The sequence below is a fragment of the Grus americana genome, chromosome 1 (genome assembly GCF_028858705.1).
Source record: "Grus americana isolate bGruAme1 chromosome 1, bGruAme1.mat, whole genome shotgun sequence".
Lineage (NCBI taxonomy): Eukaryota > Metazoa > Chordata > Aves > Gruiformes > Gruidae > Grus > Grus americana.
Genome location: NC_072852.1, coordinates 62,235,729 through 62,252,217, shown reverse-complemented (window position 1 = coordinate 62,252,217; position 16,489 = coordinate 62,235,729). Strand labels below are relative to the sequence as shown.

At 40.1% G+C, this 16,489-nt stretch overlaps 1 protein-coding gene across 5 annotated transcripts in view; it reads left to right on the top strand.

Moving 5' to 3' along the window:
* Window positions 1-16,489, top strand: part of TXNRD1 (thioredoxin reductase 1) — a 53,373-nt gene that overhangs the window by 19,016 nt on the left and 17,868 nt on the right. For 4 of the 5 annotated variants that reach the window (XM_054813608.1, XM_054813607.1, XM_054813612.1 and 1 more), the window contains 8 exons: window positions 959-1,101; window positions 1,230-1,345; window positions 3,099-3,324; window positions 7,148-7,240; window positions 8,974-9,050; window positions 10,684-10,840; window positions 13,715-13,822; window positions 15,821-15,916. In XM_054813608.1, coding sequence (XP_054669583.1) covers window positions 959-1,101; window positions 1,230-1,345; window positions 3,099-3,324; window positions 7,148-7,240; window positions 8,974-9,050; window positions 10,684-10,840; window positions 13,715-13,822; window positions 15,821-15,916 — 1,016 coding nt within the window. Of the gene's footprint in view, window positions 1-958; window positions 1,102-1,229; window positions 1,346-3,098; window positions 3,325-7,147; window positions 7,241-8,973; window positions 9,051-10,683; window positions 10,841-13,714; window positions 13,823-14,324; window positions 15,792-15,820; window positions 15,917-16,489 lie in introns of those variants that run through there. The other variant, XM_054813610.1, reaches the window with a different exon arrangement.

Below are 16,489 nucleotides of genomic sequence, written 5' to 3'. Positions count from 1 at the left end.
ATATAAGAAGATGAATTTTACTTCATATTAGCCCTAATGTGCATGGTTATAGGACTGGGATTTATTTAGGGTGTAATCCTGTAGTGGGAAACATGCAGAGGGACCTCTGAGATGCATAGTCTTCACTTGTTGAGCAATGTCACCTGCTCACAGTGTACGTCAATAGAAAACTATGGATAATGCAGTAAGTCTAAATTTTCCTTGTTGTCATCGTTTAACCCCACAGGCAGCTAAAACAACCACACAGCTGTTTGCTCATTCCCCACCCAGTGGGATAGGGGAGAGAATTGAATATGGAAAAAAAAACCAACCCCAACTCGTGGATTGAGATAAAGATAGTTTAGTAGGACAGAAAAGGAAGATGATAATAATAAAAAGAATATATGAAACAAGTGACGAACAGCACAGTTTCTGACCACTCAAAGTCCATGCTCAGCAAGACCCCAAGCTGCCCCACCACCTGGTTCACCCTCCAGTCATATACAGAACATGATATCATATGGTATGGAATATCCCTTTGACCAGTTTGGGTCAGCTGTCCTGGCTGTGTCCCCTCCCAGCTTCTTGGGCGCCCCCGGCCTTCTCGTTGGCAGAGCAGTAGGAGAAGCTGAGAAGTCCTTGACTGCTTGGCAACAACTAAAACATGAGTGTGTTATCAACATTATTCTCATCCTAAATCCAAAACACAGCACTATACCAGCTGCTAGTAAGAAAATTAACTCTATCCCAGCCAAAACCATTACACATGTTTTAAGTCATATCTGTTCCATTGTGACCTCTCGTGTTGTCTACACTGATGTAATTCTTTGGATTTCAGTAGAGTTACCCTGGAATAAAAAAGGAGTAAGACAAAGGTGACTGGGTCATGAAAAAAGTCTGTCTGAGAACACGAGGTTGGCTATGGAAAAAGAAGAACCCACAGGCTGAAAGATGAACCTTTCTCTTTTGTTTCTAACAGTCAAACACAACTGGATGACTATGACAGAATCTGTTCAGAATTACATTGGTTCACTGAACTGGGGCTATCGGGTTGCACTGAGAGAGAAGAAAGTCACATATGAGAATGCATATGGAGAATTTGTCGGGCCACACACAGTTAAGGTACGCCCTAGCCATGTTTGCTGGGTCTTCCTATAGTGCTTTCTGAATACAGGTGCTTTTCAAATAGAATGATTTTTCCCTTGGTAGGACTGTGAAATACTCACCTTGGACTAATACTTTGTCCACAGGCAACAAATAAAAGAGGAGTTGAGAAGCTGTACACGGCTGAGAGATTTCTCATTGCCACTGGTGAACGACCACGCTACCTGGGTATACCTGGAGACAGGGAATACTGCATTAGCAGGTAAAACCAGGGAGGAATATGAAGTCATTCACCATGTGTAAATGCTTCACCTGTAAGAGAAAGTAGTGAGCAGGGTGGCTTGGCTGCTGGTTTTCATTCCTCTGTAACTTTTTATTAGGGGAAAGTAAGTGCAGGAGAATAGCTATAGACAGATTTTTAAGGTGCCAGAAACATTGGTGTCTAGTAGACCGCACAGGACTGTGGGTGGCTGGCTAGGATGGTTCTGCTTCTGACTGATAACAGCAGTAACTAAGAATACTGTAAATCATGTGCATGTCCATCATCAGCTCTGCCCCAGTTACCAGTACACCCACTTCTCCTCTATTCCTTACGGTCTTTCAGTTCAAGTACAGAAGATTTTTTTGGTAATGAAGAGCACAGTATGCTTGGAAGAAACCTCCCTGCTCAAGTATCAGGGAAAGTGGGAGTTGCAAAGCAGTAGATGTTGGAAGCCGGTACAAATGTATCTGTCTTCATTCACTGGGGCAGTCTTGAAACTCAATCCAATTTTTTTCCAGCTACTCAGTGAAGTTAATTCAACTTTTGGGAAAACTGGTTTCAAATGTCTGGTTAATTGATCAGACCAAGCAATTCTAGCACAATTTTGACCCCCCAAAAAAGTGATATGCAGGTAAAATGTGTTTTCATATCAGAGTAACTTCTATGTTACTTAATGTAGAAACTGAGGTTGGAATTACAGGCTTGCAAACATACAGCAATGAAATAAATAAGTGGCATAATCCCTGTGAAACTGAAACACCATGTTGTATGTTTCCCTTCTAATAAGTAGTAGTGAAATTAAAGGTAACAGGTAATATAGCCTGTAAAGTGGTGCTTTAAAATAACACTCAGGTGGAAGAGTCAGGAATGCCAGAATCAAAGACTGTCAGATTGAGGCTGTCTGTGTAATCTTCACTGGATTCCCTGGGGGGTAGGAACCATGATGTAGCCCTTATTTACACAATCACATTTTATTCCACCACCACGTTTGCAGAGAGCATCTTTGTTTACCCTCTGCAGTTGTTGGCTGAGACACTTATTTTAGATTTCAATCTTTGGAGAATTGCATTGCCAAACTCTACCTAAGTCTCTGCTGAGCAAGCGTGATGCCTCCATGAGTCCCTGCTTCCTTGAGAAGCCTTGGTTTTATAGTCAAGGTCCAAAGTGTGGTAGAACTGATGTAGCTTGATGAAGCAGTTAAAAGAAATGGAAAGCAGGCAAATTAACATGTCTTCCATAATTTCGTACTTCTATCTCTGCGTGTAACTGTGGTTTGCATTAATTTGTTTTATTGTCTGTGCATATTTGGCAGTGGATAAGTCTTCAAAGAAGTGAAGATGGTATCTTAAAGCTGAACCCCTTCCTCTTCCTTTTAGCTCTCAGGAGCTAAAATTTGCAGCAAAATATTTGAAGCAAGATTCAGGAAAAAACCCCACAACCTTTTTTTTTAACAATTTTTCATAAGCTTCTGTAAACAAAACCTCAAATTTTGCTTGTGGTGATTCAGAATTTTAATATTCTTTTTTGTGTGCGTACTCATAATTGGAACTTTTTAATCTGTCATGTAATGTGTCATGTACTGATCTTGTATTCTAGCTGAATTTCAAAAAAAATAAATTGTTGGGGTTTTTTAGTGAGCAGGAAGAGGAATAAAGTCCTATTCTTACAAAAGAAATTAGATAAATATAAAACACAATACATTCGTCTGCTCGTTTCTAACTTTCTTTTCTTTTTTCCCCTGTTTTTTTACCAGTGATGATCTTTTCTCTCTGCCTTACTGTCCAGGGAAAACCCTGGTGGTTGGAGCTTCCTATGTTGCCTTGGAATGTGCAGGATTTCTTGCAGGTCTTGGATTAGATGTCACTGTAATGGTGAGATCCATCCTCTTAAGAGGATTTGACCAGGATATTGCAAACAAAATTGGCGAATATATGGAAGAACATGGAATCAAATTTATTAGGGAGTTTGTGCCGATCAAGGTAGGCTCAAAGTGGTATATGACTACAATTGATTGCAATATACCTATCATCCTGTTTTCAGATGTAAATTATTTTAGTGAATACAAAAGCTGAATTTGCAATACAGGATTTGCTATGATAGAGTATGGGTTAATTTTTGTTTTAAACTGAATAAGTCCATGAACCTTATGTAATTGAAAGGTACAATTTAGTCTTATTATTAAAGTTTTTTGAGATTCCAGAATTCATTGTTTTTATCAGAATTAGATAGGTTAGTATTTGTTGCATTAAAAATGTTGTTACTCCTGCTCATCCTGGTCCTGCAAATGTTGAATATACTTAATTTCAGAAGTTGTCCTGAAATCTGTGAAACTTCTTGCAGGCTCATAATTAAGCAAATATATAATTTCCTGTAAGATCAGGGCCAGTGTATCATGAATAGTCATATCTTTCATTGCCAGTTCTCAAATTCTCACCCAGCAAATACTGCTTATGTGCCCAGGACCAGTAGACTGTCCAGAAAAGTAAATGGGCTTTAGAAGTATCCATCTATATCTGTCACTTGGCAGAGTCCTGAAATGCTTGCTCAATTTTTGTTGAATTCAGTAGGAGTACTTGGGCAGCTAGTTATGTACATGTATAGGCAAATTCAGGTTGAAAAGCAGATCAGATAAGTCCTGGAGCTTTTCTAATATAAAATTGCCTTATCAAAGACTTCAGAGGGTGCTAGCAGTATTTTTCTTAATGTTTTTTCACAATAATTAGTGCTTAATTGTTATGAAATGGGAAATAATGTATTAAGCAGTTTTGAATTTGGCATTAATCCAGTGTATTACCAAGTTTAACGCTTTGGGGATTAAAGCATTAAATCAAGTGAAGACTGTTCATTTTCACCCTTAGCAGTAACAAGAGCGGTTTAAAAAATGTTCTTGCCAGTTGCCGTGCTGTGGATCTGACCCTCTCTCACAGAGCGTAAGACATTTGCTGTGAGAAGTCAAAGTGGACATTTCAAGGAACTTTGTTTTTATGCACACTTGCATTGCAGAAATCCCATGTTGTATGAAAAGCAGGGATGATTTTGTTTCAGATGTAGTTTGTGGAGGCTCTAATGGGGGATGAGAAGGAAGGAAGCTGGTTTTACAAGCAGATTGTTTCAACTAAGTGGCAAGCAGGCTCCTCTAGATGCACCCTGTGAAGAGCAGTCTATCACCTTAGTCACAAAATACACTTTTGTGTATTTTACCCTGTCCGCTCACTACATGTCTTTGATTTCAATGGGAATAAAATATTTGGCCCCATTTCCAGTTGAGAATATCCTTAAACTTAAATTGCCAGATACGTTTTTAGCAGGTCTTCTCATCTGTTTCAAATGTTGTTTTTGAATTTATGCATGGTGTGCTTATTAAAACCCTTCATTGGGATGTTTGAAGACAGAAGATGAATTATTATAAGTAATGCTGCCTTTGAACAGGAGTAGTTTAACACAGTGATCCTTTAAAGTTGGTAGGATGGCACAGAAGGTTTGGGGTTTTTTTAAATTAAAAAAAAAAAGGATGGGAGGAAACAGAACTTCATCAGAAACTTTGCTTTTTCTGTCTCTAAATACTGAATATGAAGTAGGAACTAGGGCAGTTGTTGAAAAGTACTTTTTCATCTGCAGAATGAACTCTAAAATTTCCCAGAATTAAGTTCAGTGTTGCACACTTACATGTCTCTTGTATGTACAGCCATAGGAAGCAGCTAGGCACCTTGCTATTTCCTGAGAGGGAAAGGGAGGGACTGAAGCTGAGGATATCCAGTCCTTTTCTTGCAGTCCAGTGAATATTAATGAGGACAAAAATTAACCCACCTATGTAGCTTCAAATTCCATTAACTTCTTTAGTTGACTTATTTATCAGAGGAAAAAAGAGTGTTTGGAAAAAAAGCCAGTGATATTGCTTTTTCTGCCTTATTGTTTTCTCATATATGGGGGGGTTGGGTGTGGAAGGAAGTGTATTTTGGGTTTTGTTTTAAATAAACCTTCTCTTTTTTTTTATTACTCTGAACAAAGAGCACAGCTGCAAAAACACCTTTGCTGGGTTTTTTTTTCTGCTTTGCTAGAATAGACAGTAAGCTACTGCGTTACTTGAGAGAGAGAGCGTGCAACTGGATCCGTAGCTAAAACTAGAAAGCTAAGAATATTTATTTCAGCTGACTCTGGGGAACTCTGAAGAGTTTTGGTTTTTTTTTTCTTAACCTGATGATGGTTTTTTGAGCGATTTAGAGCTAGCTGCTGCCCTCTCCTGCAAGGCCATGGCAGCTTTATATGTCAGACTAATGTCACTGAAACAGGGCAAAGACCTGTACTGCTAAGGGCTGGGCGATGACTGTGGCTTCCCATGGGTGGAAGCACGATGGTCCTCTAGGTGTGGTTGGAGAAAATGTCTGATGGTGTTTCCAGGTGTGGTGGGTTGACCCTGGCTGGAGGCCAGGTGCCCACCAGAGCCGCTCTCTCACTCCCCTCATTCACTAAACAGGGGAGAAAAGGCATAACGAAACGCTTGTGGGTTGAGATAAGGACAGGGAGAGATCACTCACTAATTATCGTCACGAGCAAAACAGACCGAACTTAGAGAGGGAATTCATCTAATTTATTACTAGGCAAAACAGAGCAGAGGAATGAGAAAATAAAATCAACTCTTAAAACACTTCCCCCCACCCCTCCCATCTTCCCGGGCTCAACTTCACTCCTGGCTTCAACCTTCCCCCCCTCAGCGGCACAGGGGGACGGGGAGTGGGGGTTACGGTCAGTTCATCTCACGGTGTTTCTGCTGCCTCTTCATCCTCAGGGGGAGGACTCCTCTCATCGTTCCCCTGCTCCAGCATGGAGTCCCTCTCACGGGGTGCAGACCTTCAGGAGCAAACTGCTCCAGCGTGGGATCCCCCACGAGGTCACAAGTCCTGCCAGCAAACCTGCCCTGGCGTGGGCTCCCCTCTTCACGGGTCCACCGGTCCGGCCTGGAACTTGCTCCAATGTGGGCTTCCCACAGGCCACAGCCTCCTTCAGGTGCCTCCACCTGCTCCGGCGTGGGGTCCTCCACGGGCTGCAGGTGGAATCTCTACACCCCCTCATCCTTCCTCCATGGGCTGCAGGGGGACAGCCTGCTTCACCATGGCCTTCACCACGGGCTGCAGGGGGATCTCCGCTCCGGTGCCTGGAGCTCCTCCTCCCCCTCCATCTGCACTGACCTTGGTGTCTGCAGAGTTTCTTACATCTTCTCACTCCTCTCTCCGGCTGCAAAAGCTCTCTCTCTAAGTGTTTTTCTTCTTCTTAAATATGTTATCACAGAGGCGCTGATTGTCTTGGCCTTGGCCAGCGGCGGGCCCGTCTTAGAGCCGGCTGGCATTGGCTCTATCAGACACAGGGGAAGCTTCTAGCAGCTTCTCACAGAAGCCACCCCTGTAGCCTCCCTGCTACCAAAACCTTGCCACGCAAACCCAACACACCAGGTCTTGCAAGAGTTCCCTTCCTCATCATCTCCTCTGTCCTTAGTTGATATCAGCAGCTCACCTAGTGGGCTTGGACAAGAACTTAGCTATCAATCAACTTTTATAAACAGAAATGAAGTCTTACTGTGTTGGTCACAAGAATAAATGCATGGAGATAAAACATAATGTTTAAATATGCAAATAGTAATCACAAATTTAGAGAATGGTGAAAATATCTTCAGAATAAATGCTTAATTTTAGGTCATGGTTAAACACTCTCAGTGATAAGATTTGTGGTGGAACAAAGATACATTTGCATATCTTTACTTGAAATTAACCCCCCCCTTTTTTTTTTTACCCCTCCAAAATGTTGTAGGTTGAGCAGATTGAGGAAGGAGCTCCTGGAAGATTGAAAGTTACAGCCAAGTCCACACAGGCTAACCAAATAATTGAAGGGGAATACAATACTGTGAGTCCTGTCTATATACATGAAGAATGTGAAATAACCTTCCATTTAATGTTGAGATTTTGTGGGGTGTTTTTATCCATAGTTTAGATTTTTAAAAATTATTTTAATCATTATAATATGCTAATTGCATGCAACCAGCAGGTAATTAATGTGTCAAAAGTCCCAGAATCCATGCGCGCGTGAGTCCCACATGCCTTGCCAAATCACTTTCGTGCTTTTGAAACCTGTTTCTTAGCTTAGGGATGTAGAGGAGCTTGGTCATGTGGAATCAGTTGCAGGATTTTTCCCCAGTGGGTATTTGTCATAAACAATAAGTAATGATTTATAATAGCTTTCATAGTAACTATAGCATGTTCTGGAGTTAGCACAAAACAGTAGTCCCTGCAAGAGCTAAACAAACATGTCTTCTCAAGACCCGTTGTTGATGCAGCATCTTCAGAAAAACGATTAACGCCCTGTAGCAAGTCAGTCAGGGAACTTCATTACACACTTAAAACAGTAAAATTGCAGTGTGCAGGTATGCCATTATATGTTTGACTGTTTCCATCACCCCTCACCCCACTTGTTTTCTTAGGCCTTGATGCTGAAAGGAAAAAAATTGTCAATAAAGTATTTGGAACTACACAGAATGCATAAAGATAAGCATTTGCCAGCCTGGGATTTTAGACTGCAAATACTGTGTGCCAGTGACCTCATTTACCTGTACAGTGCATCAGTCACCCCATTACAAGGACATGCCTCGGTGCATCCGAGTGCTGATGTTATGAGAAAGTTTAACAATAACAGCAGTGTTGTGCACAGTGCTGTAATATTATTTTTCCTGGTCCATAGTAGTGAAAGCTTTTTAGCTGGCAATCACTGCCATTTTTTCATTAAGGGAACTCCTGATTTCTTACTGCTACTACATCTTTCACTGAAAAGCTGTCCCTCCTCATAGAAGCTATGAGCTGTGTGTGATGCATTTTAAGACTTTCAGCTCTGAAGATCTGGCATGCTTGGACATCTAAAAGACTTGAAGCAGATCTTGGATTCCTTCAGCACAGTTCTTAGTTGTTGTATTTCTCATACGGCATTGTGTAGTTACCGGGGCAGTTGTCTGAGACTGTAAAGCACATAGCACTTCTCCTTGTGATAATATAGGCTAGAACTTGTTTGGCTTGTCAAGGTAGCCACGTTGATAGGTTGGGTAAGAATTTGGTATGGTCTGTCCATCATTCTGAACAAATGTTCACCCAAATAATATTCTTCAGCAGTGGCTGAGAGCCTATATAACTAAATGATATTTTTTGATCAAAACAAAAATTACTTTATGGTCTTTTTATTTGCATAAGCATCTGAGTTTCCTTTGTAAAGCACCCTTTCCTTGTGGAGCATTTTGGGGTCATCTGCTCTGGTAGGGATATGGTATAATGCCTTGGCATAAAAATGGGAAGAAATAAAATAAAGCATCTGACCCTAACCAATTTGTTTAGAATGCTCTTGGAGTATTTTTCCAGAGAAAGCTAATTGGCGGTATTTAATCTTATCATTAAAACCTGGTTTTGTTAGGTCATGGTGATGGTGTGGCTTGTCTTGAACTCTGTAAATATACAATGGGTAACAAACATATTCATCTTAACATGACCAAGCCTTAGCTACTAATCCTTAGTATATAACGAAAAGAATAGATAGCCACATGCAAATGCATTTTTGAGGTTTTAAAAAAATCAGTAACATGCATTGCTGTTTTGTAGGTGTTGCTAGCAATCGGAAGAGATGCATGCACAAGGAAAATTGGTTTGGACAAAGTTGGAGTGAAGATCAATGAAAAGTAAGGACAGTTGTCTGTACACCACTGAACTACTGAGCTTGTGTCATTTACTATTGCAACAGTAGTGGTCCATAGACATTCAAATGCTTTGAGGAAAAACTCGTTTCGTGTTTGCATACACTTGGAAAGGAGAGAGTGTAGCAGATAGCTGTGTTTTCTCCCATAGTATTGCCACATTTGCTTTTTTGATACTGAAATGTCAGTTCCTAAGTGCTGAGAGTCAAAAGTGTCTGTTCCATTCTGTCTAGGTTCACAGGTCAGTCTCCGCTTCTTCCAGTGACTGGGCTTTCTAGCATCTGTCAGTTGTTCCTTGTACTCCTATTCCCATCTCCTTTTTTTTCCTTCTCTCTACCTCCTCTTGGGGCAGAGATCTGTTTGTTCATAGTGTGGTGGGTTTTGTTGACATTTTTAATGTCAATGCTACTATGTGTTTATTTTAAAATACAAGGTCAAAGTAGTAATCCTTAAATTCGTGGTTAGAGTTGGTGATGTGCTTTAGGTTTTGGAGAAGTTTATTTCTTGCCTTAGAGCAACCCTTGGAAATAATCTGTCTCCTTTAGAGGAGTGTTTCATGTTTAATGTAGTGAGGTTGCACCGGGGAGTGGAGCCATGGGTAACGTTTTCAATGTTGGTAACTAAAACATCTTCTAGGCATGTGGGGCCTAGACAATGTTCCCTTTGAAGACAAGATGCAGGACCATGAACTTGACATGGTAGCCTGTGGGAGAACAGAGGGCAGCTTATATAAGAACATAGTGACTTAGGTTGCTGAAGGGAACTGTTGCAGTGTTCTAAATAAGTGGAAATTTTGGTCCACTCAGAATTGGCGGACCTGTGTTGTCATGTAGAACAGTATACATCTTTCTGACTTCAGGACACCTATTACTAGCTTAATAGAATGAACTATAAAATTATTAGCATAAACTGTGCGTTTGTTAACAAGAGCAAAATTGAGAAAGTTGGATTTTAATACAGGAATCGCCACTGGTCCCTCAAGTGACTGTGTGACTGTTTCTGTGCCTGTCTGATTAGGTTTCCCTGTCACATGTGTTTCCTGCAGTGAGTGCTACACAATTTCATTTATTAAGTAGGAAATATGAATAATTAAAAACTTCCATTAGCTCAGTACGCTTCATGCTAAAAAGCTTGCTGGCTGTCCCTTAAGTAGGGTGTCCAACAGCTTGACCTGGCTCTGTGTAGAAGCCTGAAGGGTAAGTTTATAGAAACTGCTTCAGCCACTGGACTGGAATTTCAGTAGTGGAGATTCTTTTGTCTACAGCTCCAGTGGGAGAATGTCTCTTCTTGTCACTTCCCAATACACAGCTCAGCTGGTAGCAGAGGGTATTTGAGGAAAGGATTTGTGCCTCAGCAAAGAATTGATTCAGGAGATGAATCACAACTTCATGGGCTACCTCCTTATCCAGTGTGTAAATTCCTATAGTTTTGGACAAATTTGCACTACATTACATTCTTGCTAAGATTGTAAGATTGTGAATGTGACTTCTTTCCCTCATACTTCAAATACCTGTCTTTCTCTGAAAGCTAAAGGGCCTAACTCCTGCAAGGTTATTTACACCTCTAGTATTCACAGCAGAATACTTACATCTTTTTTTCTTTTTAAATCAAATTGCAGAACAGGAAAAATTCCTGTCAATGATGAGGAGCAAACAAACGTGCCATATATCTATGCTGTTGGAGATATACTGCAGGACAAGCTGGAACTCACACCAGTGGCAATCCAGGCAGGAAGATTGTTAGTTCAAAGGCTTTATGCTGGGGCAACCACTAAGGTAAGGAACCAGTTGCCACTAAACACTGTCATTGCTCTACTTCTAAGTGCAGAGTGCAAGTCTGCTCATTTATGGAAAACTGAGTAGGCTTTTAAGGATTAGCTTTGATGATCACTTTAATTTTCCGCTTGCAAAGATATTACTGCAGATATGTTCTGCTAATTGTGTAGGATGAAATTAATATCTTATGGATTAAGCGGTAGTCTCTTTTTTTCCTATTAAGAGGTTTTATTTTTCTCTCAGAGTATAATGATAATAAAATCAGCTGAGATTATTGAACTTGTTTTTAGCTCTATCACCTTCCCTAAAAGTCAGCAATCATTCAATTAAATGCTTTAATTTGTAGGCAGTTTACTAAACCTACCTACTCTAAAGAGAGCATGAAAGGGACTTGTGATGCTCTTCATTTCCAATGTTATTTCCACTAATTTTTTCACTTCTCATCCATATGTTTTCAATGTAATATGTAGTTCTGCTTATAATTGAATATAGACATAAAGGAAGATCAAATGTACCAGTAAGTCAGCACATACTTCACCTGAGATGTTGAATTCATCAATTCAGTGTTTACGTTCCACACTAGTGCAATTGTAGGTTTCAGCCAAGGTATGCTAGTCCAAATAAGAGTAACATGGGTACTCATTTACACCTTATCTTTAAACCAGGAGGAAAGGAGAGTGCCTTTAAAGAACTGGTATCCAAGCACCATCCCTCTGGGTGCTTGTCTTACCTTCTTAAGCATAAAGATTTTTCTCCTTCAGAGCCTGCTGTATTCATATCAAGTTCAGCTGTCAGTCAGATTTAGAGCTTGATTGAGTCATTTATTTTAGGTCAGCAGGTATTGCGGTAACAGAATCCTGAATCAGTGTGTATAATGTCATTACATCAGCCAGGCAAAGTTTAAGAAAACCGTAGCTGGAGCCAGAATTTTTTTCTTGCTGCAATACTATGGATATGTCTTAATTTACATTTTATGCCCGATAACTGTCTCTCAAGGTATGAAAATCCTTATGCTGCCAAAGAAAGCATCATCTCCTTTCAGTGAATCCAAGAAATGAGTAACTACTTAGATGGGAAGCTGACTTACATTGCTGTTATAACAAGTCTGGGTGATTGTATGAAACATAATGAAGTGTTACGGATAGGTGGGGAAAGAATAGTAAGCAGAATCTTAGTTGATCCTCAGTCACAAATGAAATTAATTAGAGTTGAAATCCATAGAAAGTAAAATTAGTAGAAATTTAACATGTTGACCAGCCTGCTGGCCTTGTATGACAGAATGACTGATTTGGTGGGCAGTGGATGTTGTTTACTTTGACTCTAGTAAGGCTTTTGACGCTGTCTCCCGTAACGTTCTCTTAGATGAACCAATGAAGCACAGACTAGATAAGTGGGCACTGAGGTAGACTGAAAAGCAGCTGAACTGCCAGGCTTAAAGGGCTGTGACCAGCATTACAAAGACCAGCTGGAGGCCAGTCACTGGTGGTGTGCCACAGAGCTGGATCCTTGGTCCAGTACTGTGTAACATCTCCATTAATGATTTGGATGATGAGACAGGGTGCACCCTCAGCAAGTTTGCAGATGATACAAAACTAGAGCGGGGTGACTGATGCACCAGATGGTTATGTGGTCACTCAGAGAGACTGTGTCAGGCTGGAGAAATGGGCTGAGAGGAATCTCAAGGAGAATTGCAAGGAGAATTGCAAAGTCCTGCACCTGGGGAGGTGTAACCCCATGCACCAGTACAGGCTGAGGACCCACTACCAGGAAGACAGAGAAGGTTCTGGAGGGTCTGGGGGGCAAGTTGACAGTGAGCCAGCAACATACTCTCATGGCAAAGGTGGCCAGTGGCATCCTAGACTGCTTCCTGCAGATACATCCTGGCAAAGCGCTGCTAGCAGGTGGAGGGAAGTGACCTTTTCCCCTCCACTTGGCACTGGTGAGATAGGTATGGATTTTGTGTCCAGTTTGGGGCTCCCCAGTACAAGAAGGACATGGACATACTAGGGTAAGTCCAGCAACGGGCAGTGAGTATGATTAAGGGACTGGAGCATCTGACACATGAGACAGCTGGGACTTTTTATACCCTGCAGAAGAGATGACTTGGGAGGGTCTTATATCAATGTGTCTTCCTACCTTATAGTAGAGAGTAAAGAAGATGGAGCCAGACTCTTTTTAATGGTGTAAAGTGCAAGGACAAGGGACAATGGGTTCAAACTGCAGCACAGGAAAACTCCATTTAAACATAAGAAAAAACTTCTTTACAGTGAGGGTGGTCAAGTGTAAGAAAGATGCCCAGAGGTGAGCCTCTAGAACACTCTAAAGCTCCAGTGAAGTTGGGGGTCAGTGTTTTGCTTTCATGATATGTGATCAGGCACGCAGTATCAGCTCTAGTTCTAGCTGTGCCTCCAAATGTCTGCAGTTAATGTCTTTGGTTCTTTGGCATCTCCTAGGCCACAGGTGATAAAAAGATGATGGTTTTAGGATGGTGCTTTTGTCTTTGTAGTATGCACTGTAGAAGCAGTCGAACAGTCTACTTTTTATCTTCAGTGCAACCTGTGATCTGGAACATTTTAAAGCAGGGCACTGAATTTCCTCTTCCTTTTAATCTATGCATAGTAATGTCAGCATGACTTTAAACTCTCTTTCTGTTCTTGCTCTAATTAATGCCTCTGAGAGGGACAATACCAAAACTGTGGCTTAATTTAAAACAATTTTTTTTATTTAAAAAAAAAAAGTAGCTTTCAGAATTATGAATAATCCAGCTTTTCTTCCTGTCTGAATTTCAGACTGCTGAATTTTTACCCATTGTGCTGATTTTATTACTGATGTTATGTGGTGGGGCTTTTTTTGTTTGTTTTGAATGCCATGCAGTGTGACTATGTGAATGTTCCAACCACTGTATTCACTCCTCTGGAGTATGGAGCCTGTGGGTATTCTGAAGAGACTGCAGTGGAGAAGTTTGGGGAGGAAAACATTGAGGTAAATGCCTTCATTTCATCTGGATTTGATGTTCCCAATTTGTAATTTAAAATAATGTTAAGAGTCAATTAAAACAGCATTCTGTGCTCTGATGTAAGGGCAGGAGGTGACTAGGTACATTTTTATCTTCCTTGGCAGTTCCTAGACATGTTATAAAAATTGTACCCAGTGCCAATAGCTCTAGCTGCAAATATGTTCTATCTTTGGCAAACAGGGTTTGAAGGTGGAATATTTGGTTTAAAAAAAAAAGGTTTATTTGTGTCTATAAATACTCAGGATAAATTAAAGCTGAGTATGTGTTGGAAGCAATACATTGGTTTTAATGTCAAATTGCAGCTTTTTGTAGCTACAGTGTGGCAAATTCCTTGCCTTGGTGATTTTTACTTTATAAAGCCAAATATTATGCACATTTTTCCTATTTATTTTGACTATGCAAGGAGATATGTGCTTAATTTTACTCACTTGAGTGTTCTCTTTTCTTTCACTGGGACTGCTGGTCAAGAGTGAAATTAGATATATGCAAGTACTTAGTGCCTGAGGCTGTTCTTCCAAAATATTATACAGACCACATACAGAAAACGTGAGAGGAGGTCTGACAATAAACTGCACTTTTATGTCCCATGAAGATCACCTGAGAAGCATTATTTGGGGAAATAAGCAGATAAGTGGTGGCTTATAAAGTTGAGAACTTGTCTCCCCCTCTTAGCTTTGTCAATTATATTTTTTGACTTGGACTGTGGAGAAAAGAAGTAAATACAACTTAAAATGGCAGTGCATGAAGTACTGTTAACCTGACTACAGGGCAGGGGTTTAAATTCTGTTCTCCCCATGAAGTCTGCATATATGCAGCAAATTTTTTGTTATTGGGTCAAATTATTGCCACTACATGTGAAACACTGGACCCTTCTTTGTGGAAAATGCACTTTTCATTTTCAAAACCATTTTTGAAAATGTGCATCTAGAAGCATTTGTGTTCTGACTAAGCCCTAATTTAGTTTATTCTGACCTCTTTTATCATGTCACTGTATTGGCTTTTGCTTTTGCAAGCTTCAGTAGGATTGAGTTGCATCTGTCGTTCAGACCTGTTAAATTTCAGTTTCAGATAGTGATGCTTATAAATGCTTTGTAACCCCATTAATATTGCAAGCATTGAGCCATCTCTCCTAGTTTGTGAAATGACATATTTTTACTGGAGTTGTGATCAATTAAAAACTTCTTTCAAACAATAATCAATCTGAGGTTAGCTTATAGTGGGAGCTGTTGAGAGTTCTGGGTAGAACTGTGCCTCAAAACACCCCATCATTTTCTGAGATACATGCTAGTACAGGTGGACGAGCAGCCTTATCTGCAGTTAAGAATCTGTCCAGTGATGTTGGCTGGGGCAGACAGTAAAATGTGTTGGTTTTTTTTAATGTACTTTCTATTTTGCAGTGATACATAATCTAAGAGAGCATGCAAAAAACCCATGCCCTCATATCTCCTAAACCCAGACTCTGAGGCCATTTCTTCCCTTTTCTGCTCTGAGAAATATTTTTGCCTTCATCCTGGGTAGACCCAGAGACAATATAGCCTTTCGTGAGAGAAGCTTGTATTGATCTAGCTTAATGAGAGCATGGTGAACTGCGTCCTGGAAGTCTAATACACTTATGGCTTCTTTTTTTTTTTTTTTTTTAATTATTGGATGACACTAGTGCTTGTTTTGTCAAGGAGGAAGAGCCCCACCTGAATTTCAAGTGTTGCAAATTCTACGTGCATGGCTGATTGCTAATGAAGAGTTATTAGTTAACGGTTCACCCTTGTGCTGCATCGCTATTGTTGAAAATTTTTACATGTGTGATTTCCAAAAGCAATTGTAATCAGTAGTAAAGCTCCGCCTTTGGAGGCAGACAAGGCAAATTTAAGATAATCTGGTAGTTTTTGGAAGGTCATGCTCTGTGCTGTGAAAATACACAACTTTTTTTTTTTTTTTTTTTTTTTTATCCTGTGTTGTATTTCCAGGTGTACCATAGTCATTTCTGGCCATTGGAATGGACTGTGCCATCCAGAGACAACAACAAATGCTATGCAAAGATAATTTGCAATATTCAGGATAACGTAAGTGCATCTTTCCTTCCAGGGAAAACAGCTGCTATGTGTTCATTGTAGGTACAGTTGATACCACAGCTATAAATAGGTTATTTTTAGAAATAAAAAATAAATTTAAATATTTTTTACCTTTTAAAATTTAATAAATTTCTGTAGTGATATAATACTTTTGTTTATACAAAAATGGCCCTTAAGTACGATATTCCTCCGTTGCCTTTGCTATATGGTACCTTTTTCATATATGTAAAATAAGAAGTAGAGAGCTCTAAGACATTTCATTAAATTTGAAAAGTGGGTGAATCAATGCACATAAAAATGGTTAGAAGTCTTACCTGTTTATCTTATTCTCCCCTCCCCAAACTGGGACATTCTTTTCTGGGAGATTGTTCTTTCTGAAATTGAGATCACTTGGGAACCATCACAACTCTGCAAATCCACACGTGTCTATAAAACTCTTGAGATCATTCTAACTGGATTAATGTATCTTGCCTGCACAGATCTCATTTAGGGTGATAATGCCAGGATTATCCTTGGAGTAGGGTAAAACTTCCTGGCTATGAAAATGTACAGTACCTGCTGAAG